The sequence below is a fragment of the Motacilla alba genome, chromosome 1A (assembly GCF_015832195.1).
Source record: "Motacilla alba alba isolate MOTALB_02 chromosome 1A, Motacilla_alba_V1.0_pri, whole genome shotgun sequence".
In the NCBI taxonomy this organism is placed as follows: Eukaryota; Metazoa; Chordata; class Aves; order Passeriformes; family Motacillidae; genus Motacilla; species Motacilla alba.
Window position 1 is genome coordinate 861,490 of NC_052031.1, and position 9,700 is coordinate 871,189.

General features: G+C 48.1%; 1 protein-coding gene and 1 long non-coding RNA gene across 2 annotated transcripts; both read left to right on the top strand.

Annotated features, from left to right (window-relative positions):
- Positions 1-2,300: 2,300 nt before the first annotated feature.
- On the top strand, positions 2,301-3,924 carry LOC119708173. The gene is made up of 3 exons (XR_005258983.1): positions 2,301-2,315; positions 2,869-2,927; positions 3,562-3,924. It is a non-coding gene; the product is annotated as an uncharacterized LOC119708173 (long non-coding RNA).
- Positions 3,925-3,958: 34 nt separating this feature from the next.
- Positions 3,959-5,188, top strand: SMKR1 (small lysine rich protein 1). Its single transcript, XM_038153594.1, has 3 exons — positions 3,959-4,010; positions 4,391-4,440; positions 4,548-5,188. Exons 1-3 carry the CDS (start codon positions 3,959-3,961, stop codon positions 4,749-4,751), a joined length of 306 nt encoding a protein of 101 aa, XP_038009522.1. The 3' UTR covers positions 4,752-5,188.
- Positions 5,189-9,700: the final 4,512 nt, after the last annotated feature.

A 9,700-nucleotide genomic window follows, 5' to 3' on the forward strand; every position in this document is an offset into this window, starting at 1 on the left:
TATTCACACCATCACCACCAAATTTCCTGCTTCCCAGAGAGAGATCTCCACAGAAAACCTGAACCTCTGCATAAAAAAAAAGTGACTTAGGGAGAGGCTCTGCCTTTATTTGAAATATTTCTGTCCCATCCTGGCAAGCAAGCAGCAGTTTCAATTTTTTTTTTTGCTTCACAATGAGGATTTCCTCCTGATTAAAAATTCTCAGAAGAGCTGGGGGCCTGCAATTAAGGAATAATCATTTTATTCCTTCAGCAAGGCAGTTTCAGAACGAAGTTTTGGGTGGTTTCTGCACAGCTGGAGGAACATCTGTTATCTCACCCCAGCAGGACTGTTGCTTCCAGGAACCTCCACTCTTCCCAGTTCCCGTTGTAATTGCAATAAAAAACTCTTTTTTTTTTGTTTTGTTTTTTACCTACAGGTGGCTGCTGAAAGTTTTGCTGTGGGTAAGACCTTTTCTTCAGCACCTCAGCACAGATTCTTCTGTTTTCTTATAGATCCTTGCTGTTTGCTGTTTCCTAGGGATGTAAAGCATACAGCATTGAGTTACTAATTTCTCAGTCCTCTCTAAGCGACTTTGGAGCTGTTTGAATTTAATGCAAATTTCAGTGAAGGATAGAAGGCTACAAACATACAAAGTTCCTTTCAGAGTGGAGAAAAGGAGATGGTAATAACAACAAAAAAAAAGGAGAGGGGATTTAGCCTTAAAAAAAAAAAAAATCCCTCCTTTTTCTGCTGTGAATATTTCCCTAAAAATAACAACACTGAGATGTCCTGGCTGCCTCTGTATTTCCTCTGTATTTATCCACTTGTAGCCACAGAAGTGACTGGATGAGGTCAGGCTCATTATACTCTGGAGTTTGAGAAGCTCCCCTCAATTATTTATCAAAGCCTTGCATGTGTAAACAGCAGCTTGTTCTGCAGCCAGGTCCAAGCTCTGCCACCAAACACCACATTTGACTGCACAGGATGATTTTTGTCTCCTTGATTGAACATTTCAGGGCTCTGTGCCTTCCTTTTTGTCTCAATAATTATAATGTGGCCTCCTGACGGTTGTCTGCGCTCAAATGAGATAATTAGTGTAATTATGATTGTTTCTTTTATGCTGTGTGGTTTGTTAATACAAATGACACAGAATTTCCCTGAATGGAGTGGAAATCAGTAATTTTTTCATTTTTTCTTTCATTATCCAAGGCTCGTTCAAGAGAATTTTACTCCCAAATCTGCAGATTTTTTCCCTGAGCTACGCTCCCAAGACGTTTTATTAGGCAAGAAGGAAGGAAACTTACTTATGCACCAGAGAGCATATTTAGAGAGGTTAATATTAAAGGTAAAAATAAATGATCTAGGCAGACTCGCTGATGTGTTTGTTGGAGTTTGGCAATACTGCAATTATGAGCTTTTTTTTTTTTCCTATAAGGGAATTCAGCCCCTACTGATATTTTTCACATGTGCCTATTTTTTTTAGTGCTTTCCAAGTGAAAATCTGGTGCTGAGGGATGCAGGAGAGACTCTTCTCTCCCGATTTTTTCCCCAAATTTAAAAATCACCTCACCTTTAGAAGCATTACTGCCCTCGGATAAAATTGTTGTGTCTAAAAAGGTGCGGAGAAGAAAATGAACCCTTCGTGCCCCTACCCCTCCCTCAGCCCCCTTCACCTCCATCGAATCCCCGTAACTCAGGCCTCAGTTTATGGGGATTTATTAGAAATATCCAACCTCAATTACACATCATTTTCAGGACTTGCTGTCTGGAGCTGTGGCTCTGCAAGAATGCAAAGCAGAGGTTGTTTTTTAAATATTTTTATGGTGAAGGAGGCTCAGCCAGGTATTTAAACAGAGACTCCCCCGTGTCACGCAGCAGTAACGTGAATATTCCACCAAACACCACTCTTTCCAAGACCTCTGGAAAGCACGACTCGCTCCTCTTCTCCTCTCAGGCCGGTGTGGTTGTGGTGGGGGTTTTCTTGTGACATTTGAGGCGTCCTTGTGACATTTCCGGGGTTTCGGCAGAGGGTGGGACAGGGGCAGGTGAGATGGCGGCGGCCGCCCCCCTCAGGCCCCTCATCCCCCTCACAGCTTTTCCCGCCCTTTTCCCCGGGACCACCGCAGTGGCGGGAAGCGCCCCCCGGCAGCTGATTGGGCGATGGGCGGGCACGTCAACAGCGGATTGGTCATGGGGCTGTCAATCAGCAGAAGACCCCGCCCCGGGGTCGCTATGGCAACGCGCCGCTGAGGGGAGGGCGGGGAGGCCATGGCGGCCGTGGGGGGAAGGGGGTCGGGGTCTCTGCAGGGCCGTGGTGATGCGGGGACAGCAAGGTGAGATTCTGCCTTTTCTACACGGGGCGGTGACGGAGGCAGGTGGGGCTGCGGCAGGGGGAGGAAAGGAGGTTCAGGAGGGAGCTGCTCGCTCGCTGCAACTCCCTGAGGGGAGGGCGCAGCCAAGTGGGGGTCGGGCTCTGCTCCCAGGAAACAGGGACAGGACAAGAGGAAACAGCCTCAGGTTGTGCCAGGGGTTTATACTGGCTATCCTGAAAATTCAGGGCTGGATGGAGTCCCCATCCCTGGAGGGGTGTCAAAGCCCCGTGGATGTGGCACTTGGGGACACCTGGGGACAGTGGTGGCCCTGGCAGCGCTGGGGATGGGCTGGGCTTGGTCTCGGAGGTCTTGTCATTGAAACCTCGAGGGCTTTGCTGAAAAGCTCCGAGTCCTGAATTTGACAATTAGCAGCTGATTTCACAGGTGAGTCTCAGCTTTTAGGGCTGCCCCTGGTTTTGCTTTTTCCCCCTTTTTCTCTTCAGAGTTTCGTGGGGACTGACACAGACGCAGGAGCTTTACACCGTGTAACTAACCGTGTAATTTTGTGTTGCAGGGTCCATCTCCAGGGATTGATGTGAAGTCCTGGCTGCTCAGTAAAAAGACTCAGCCATGGTAAAACACCTTTGATCCTTCAGAAGTGTTGATAACACCTCTTTAAAGAAAAGGGTTAATATCCAAAAGGCTCCTTCCCACAGCTGCAGGACAGAACTGACCTGCCCTAATTCACTTTGTGTGCAGGTGTAAACCTAATTCTGAGTTTTAGCTTTTCTTGTTCTTGGCTGCAGGCTGTAAAATTCTGTACATAGTATATATATAAAGCCTGTGAGTATCTTTTTTATCTGGAAAGATCAGCTACAGGCTGAATTCCCACCAGGAGCTGACAAGTGCTCACAAAATCCACCACAGACCCTGGGCAAACAAGGAATAGGACTCAGGTCCCTGGCTGGCTGCAGAATCGGGCACAAGCACGTCCCTGTGAAGGGGGCAGGCACATTCCAGCATGTGAACTACTCCACAAATTCTGTCCAGTTTCTGTCCTCTGTTAAGAGGCTTGTGCCACCTCAAACATATGTCTGAAAAAAAGTAGTTTCATTCTGCAAATTATCTGCCAACAGCTGCAGTTTACATTCTTATTTTCTCTCTTTTTTGCTTCAGTAATAGAGGGTCTGTGTGTTTTAGATGGAAGATTTGATTATTTTTAAAAACTTTTCTTTAGCTGTTCATATTCTTTCACTCTTGGTTCCAGCTGATTCTGAGGATTGTGCCCTTTGCTCTGTTCTACCCTGCAGAGCACAAATGTTTGTCTCTTTTGCACTGAGTAGTGCTGAGCTGTGAAAGGAGCTTTTGGAAATGACAATGTGGAAAATATGTTACCTTCGTGGGCTTGGATTTGTGTAACCAGCAGTGGTGGGAGAGCAGCTCCATCCCAGAGCCCTGGAAGCTGGAGGAGGGAGCACTGCTGTCCTGGGTTAAGATCCAAGCAGGCACACAGCAGTGGATCAACACAGGCCAAGTTCCCTCAGGACTGCACCCTCATGTAGTAATTAAAAAGCAATCAGTGGAAGAGAATGTTTGAGTTCCATTGGGCACAAACCCTTTTTAGCCATGGGAGCACAGGGGGACAGGGACCAGCTCAGTCTTTGATGGCTTTAGAGGTTCTCAGGGCCTGCAGAGCAAACGGGGACTGGGTGAAAGGTGTGGCAATGCTTGGAGTCCTCACATAAAACCACCACAAAGAACTGGGCTCTGGGTGAGGGGCTCTGCCAGGCAGGACTAAAAAGAACAAACCAGCTGCTCTGGGATGCCTTAGAATGGTTTGGGCTGGAAGGACCTTAAAGCTCATCTCATTCCAACCACCTGCCAGTGTCCCAGGCTGCTCCAGCCCCAGTGTCCAGCCTGGCCTGGGGCACTGCAGGGATGCAGGGGCAGCCCCAGCTGCTCTGGCAATTCCAGCCCAGCCAGGAATTCCTCATGGCCAAGATCCCATCCATGGCTGCCCTCTGGCACTGGCAGCCATTCCCTGTGTGCTGTCCCTGCAGACCTTGTCCCCAGTCCCTCTGCAGCTCTCCTGGAGCCCCTGCAGGCCCTGCAATGTGCTGGAAGCTCTCCCTGGAGCCTTCTCCAGGTGAGCACCTCCAGCTCTCTCAGTCTCTCAGCCTGGAGTCCTCTCCCCAAAAGTGAGACAGCCAAGACCCAGAACTGAGTGGGTCTGTGGTCGTTTTCTCTCTGCAGGCCCGCAAAGCTGCAAAACCCAAGGGTGGCAAAGGCAAAAGGTCCAAAAAGGGCACAAAGAAGGATGTGAAAGAAGTGGATCTCTTCAGCCCAGCTGCCATGCTCAACGCTTACTACATCTCTCACAACGCTGCTGCCTTCCTGGAATTCCGGGGCCATCCCTGGCCTGGCTCTCTCAAAAAGAAGGGGAAGAAAAAGAAGTGAGAACCAAACTCGCTGGTGAAGACTCTGCTGTGATTAAACCACCCTGCCCTCGGCAGTGCTCAGCTCAAATGCCAGTGTCCCCTGCCACTTTTCTCGGTCCCTGCTGTGTCTGTACAAAGACACTTTGATTGCAGCTCACGCACAGTGACAAGTGGCAGGGGACACTGTGCCATTGTCACTTCAGCCGTGGCCCTTCACCCTGCTGGTCTGCGTGGCGCGGAGCACTGTGCCTCCAGGGGCTGGGCTGTGCTGGGGCTGGATTCACCCACCCCGTGCCACTCCTTAGGGATGGGATGAGTCCCGAGACCTCCTTGAGCTCAGGAAGGACTGACAGAGCCAGTGGTGTGAGGAGAGGCTGAGGGAGCTGGGCAGGGGCTCAGCCTGGAGCAGAGGAGGCTCAGGGGGACCTTGTGGCTCTGCACAAGTCCCTGCCAGGAGGGGACTTGATGATAATTGTCCCCTGCAGCACAGCCGGGGGGGTCGGGCTGTGCCCCAGGGAACAGGGACAGGAGGAGAGGGAGCGGCCTCAGGCTGGGCCAGGGGAGCTCAGGGTGGAATCAGCAGGAATTTCCCCATGGAAAGGGGGTCAGGCCTTGGCTGGGGCTGCCCAGGGAGCTTTGGAGCTCTCATCCCTGGAGGTGTCTGAGGAACTCCTGCATGTGGCACTCAGAGCTCTGGGCTGGGGACAAGGTGGGCTCAGCCCCAGGTTGGACTGGATGATCCTGGAGGTGTTTTCCATCCCCAGTGATCCTGGGAATGTGACTTAGCCTTGTCAGGGATTCTGTTACACCCAGCAGAGGTGGTGATGGCCCCCCACCCCCAGGCAGTCACTCACTGTGACCATCCTCAGCCTGAACATCCTGGCTGGACACCACGAGCTCTGTGGCACATTCAGAGCCCTTGTGCTGCATCTCCTCCACGGGTGTTCACACAGCCCTGGGGAAAACATGAAGCACCACACTGAGAGGAGCTGTGCATCTCTGCCAGACCTTTCCACCCCTCTGATTCCAGGTAACAGTCAATTATCATCAACCCAAGCCAGTAAAGGCCTTGAAATCCTGCTGCTGTTTCTCCAGCCTGAAACATTCCCTCTCTGAGGAGGTTTTGACCAGGGAAAGTCATAATTGGTGGCACTGCTGCTCAGCCAGCTGCTGTCATTTGTGGCTTGCTGCCAACTCCACTGGGTTTCTGTCCTCTGTGTGGTACAACCCACCCTAGAAAGCCAAGGGTAAAACTGATGTTTGGGGAAAAAGAAAATATATATGTAGTGTTTAATAACTATATATGGAGGTAATATATGAAGGGTTTAATTTAGAGCAGTTTGGTTGCAGAGGAAAGCAGCCATGTAGCCATTTTGGCTGTTACTATCTACAGTAATATGACAATATGAAAACATAAAAATAACACTTAACAAAATGTGATATGAGGAAAGGGAGAGGGAAAGGATAACAGGAGGAAGATCTCACCACCCACAGGTCTCATGATGAGACTTGGTGGTGGAAATCTCAGTTTCTGTTGGTCCAGCTGGTGGTCACAGAGTGGATCCTCCGGGGGATGAGGGGAAATCTCGAATAAGTGGTGGGAGAAATGCACAGAACACAAAATCTGGGTTTGTGTTCACTCAGGCTCAGTGGGAACTCCCAGGTGCCTCCCCTGGAGTGGGGAGTTTCACCCTGGATGACAGAAAGCTGTGGGTCAGGGGACAGCTGGGGACTCTTTGACACCTTCAAAGATGCTGCAGCTGCCTTTGATTCCAGCACAGTTCAGTCCATTGTGAACACCTCGGGGCTGCCTGTGAGTGTCCCCATATTCCAGGGCAGGGGAGTTACCCCATGAGTTCCCTTGGGCAGGGACAAAGAGGCAGTGCCTGTTCAGAGCTGATAAAGGGTCCCTTATCAGCCTGTAGCCTGAGCTGGGCTGTGCTCCTCTGCACATGTAACTTGCCCCCTGAACGTGTGAGCTGGCAGCATCAGTGTCTCTGCCAATACCCCTGTGGATCCATCCTTCCTCCCAGACCTGGGATAACTGGACAAAAGTTCCACCTTCGGCTGATCCCAGATTCAAAACCCAACATTCCCGTAGGTGGAAGTGTTTGGGGAGGGGTGGCTCTGGTGGTCACAGATGGACAGCAGCTCCTTTGCAGTTTGCTACAGTGAGCAAAATGATTGATGATTGATTGATTGATTGATTGATGATTTTAGCAATGTCTAATCCACAAGCCACTTCAGTCTCTCACAACACCTCAAGAAAATAATCACAGGATGGAAAAGCTCCGAGCTGGAACAGATCACCAAGTCCAACCATCAACTCGTGTCCTCAGGAGGGACGGGCAGGCTGCTGCATTTCCTGTTTCTGCTCAGGAGCTGCAGCTGGCCTGCTCTGATGACGCAGGGATGTGGTTTGCAGCATCACTCTGTCCTGAGCTCTGCACCTACGTCTCCTCCTCAGCCTTCTCTGTGTTCTCCTTCCCCACCAGCCACCAGGAAGTCCCCGGTCACAGCAGCTCCTTCCTCCAGTCATCAGCCTGCTAAAGCCAGAGATCTCTTGCAACCTCTGTATTCAACATCTCCAGCTAAGAAATTAATTAAAACCCAAAATTATTAGATTTTTGTATGATATATTTACCACACAGGGCTTTTAGGGACAGATGTTTCTGAGCACTGAAGTAGGAACTGCTCAGCGTGCTTAAGGATGGTTGAAAGTGAGCAAGGCCATTTTTACATCTGTGGTAAACTGGAGCTACAGTGGTTTCAAAACTCCAAGTTCCAGTATCCAAAATTTACTGGAATATTTATTAAATAATAATTTTGTTCTCTCTTTAACAAAAAATTCTGATTTCAGCATGATGCCACTGAAGTGGGCAGATGGTGAGCAGTGAAGTGCAGAGGACAAAGACTCTGCTCTCCAGTGCATCTGAAAAGTTGCATTCACTTCTTTGACAGCAGATGAAAAAACCCTCCCAGCAACCCCAAACTGAGAAATGAAACACATTTATTTCCCCCCCTCCTTTTTCCTTTCACCTCTCAGTTGAATTTTGCATGTAATTCCATTTCCCTGGTGGTTAATAAAGACCAAATTACATCTCTAAAGAAAAGTTTGGACTTCAAATGGCTGGATTTGCTTCTCAGTGCTGCAGGCTGTGCCACGACTCCTGTGGATGTGACAGGGTGACAGCTGCAGCTATTCCTGCTCCATCCCAGCCTGTAAGAGTTTGGTTCCCAGATGGATTTTTCTGGGGTGCAGGATTTAAGCTGAGTTTAGGATGAATAAATTCTGCTCTGCCCAAACCCACACAGAGGTTTGTGAGGGGAATCTGCTGCCCTTTTTTACGGCACGGGGAACTTTGTGGTGTTCTGTGAGGCAGGCCTTGCAGGGAGTTCAGTTTTTGAAGTGTTGGGGTTTCCTGTGCTCTGCTGCCACTGTTTCCTGCAGGAAGTTGTGTACCAGAGCCCTGCTGGTAAAAACACAGGAGATCCTGGGGTGTGTGCTTGTGGGTGGGGAGAGTCACAGGGCTGCTCTGGGATGGGAGTGGTAGGCATAAATAAATACAAATATTAATATAAAAATTAATTTAAACATAAAGACAAATATAAATTATAACTATAATAAAAATAAATATAAATTACAACTATAAATAGAAATAAATTATAAATATAAATGATAACTATAAATATAATTTAATAAAATGTATTATTCACCACATTTGGACTGAGGGTGTTTCAAGCTGTGTGTGAGCAGCTTCCTCTCCTTTCCCTTCCCTCCAGCCAGCATTTCTGGGTTGCCAGGTTTCTCCTTCCACATTATTTCACCTGAGGAAAAGCACGGTGGATTTTTGGATGCGTAAGAAAGGCTTGAGAAGGGGCAGGGATCCTTTTGTCCCCGTTCTCATTTGACGAGCTGCCCTGGCTGTTTCTTCCCAGCTCCAGGGGAGGATGGAGAGCTGAGGACTCTTTTCCTCATGAAAGGTATCTCCATAATAAAGAGGCTCCCGTGGAGAATTTTTAAAGAAAAACTTCCTCGCAAGAGGCTTTTTCAATGCTGGCACTAAATAGTGTCAGCAGAGGGAAAGAAAATAAAGTTTTCAGTGGGTTAACTCCTTTCTCCTTTTATCTTTCACTGTCCTTGCCTGGTGCCATTTCAAGAACAAAAAGCTGAATTTTAGTCTTTTTATAAGGCTCTGTTTTGCAAACTCTCTGTATATTTATTTTTAAAATTACATAAGCTGTTTTTTCTCTCTTTTGGTCTTGTAGCTGTCGTACAAAGGAGAAAAGGAATGGAATTTGAGAGCTCACAGGAATGGTTGTTGGCAGGTACCAGGACACCTGCAGGGACCAACGCCTCCCAGGGGGAGCACTGGGATGGGTTGGTTACATCCCGGGGTGTTATCCACTGTAATCATGTGCTTTTCTGGGGGTGTTCAGGGAATTCAGGAGTCCTGCTCCTTTTGGTGTCCCCTCAGAGGAACCTTTTAGGGCCTTCCCACCTTAACAGCCTCAGACCATAAAAGGATCCTGGGGAGAAAACACCTTGTTCCTTTTTTTTTTTTCCCTCTCTTTTTTTGGTTTGTTTATTTAGGCTCCACAAAATTTAGTTTAAAAATATTTAATTACTTTAAAATAAAATAGAGGCTTCTAAAATTGCTGTGTTCCTTTTAGGTTATTGCCACGTGATTTCAGGAGAAACAATCAAAAGGAATTTTTTCATTTAAAGACTGATGCATTCACAACTAAGCTAAAGGAAACCAAGTGTGAAATCTTCTTTATGCAAAAAAAGTGTCAGCATTTGTCCTCCTTATTGAGCTGTAAGTGGCACTAAAAGAGAGAAATGTGTAAGAAAAATGAGGGAAATATTTAATGGAACCCATGGCTGCAGCAGAATCCTGTGCCATGAAAGGAACAATTTTCTCTTTGGTGGAAATTCTTGACGTTAATGTCCAAAAGTTCACCTGC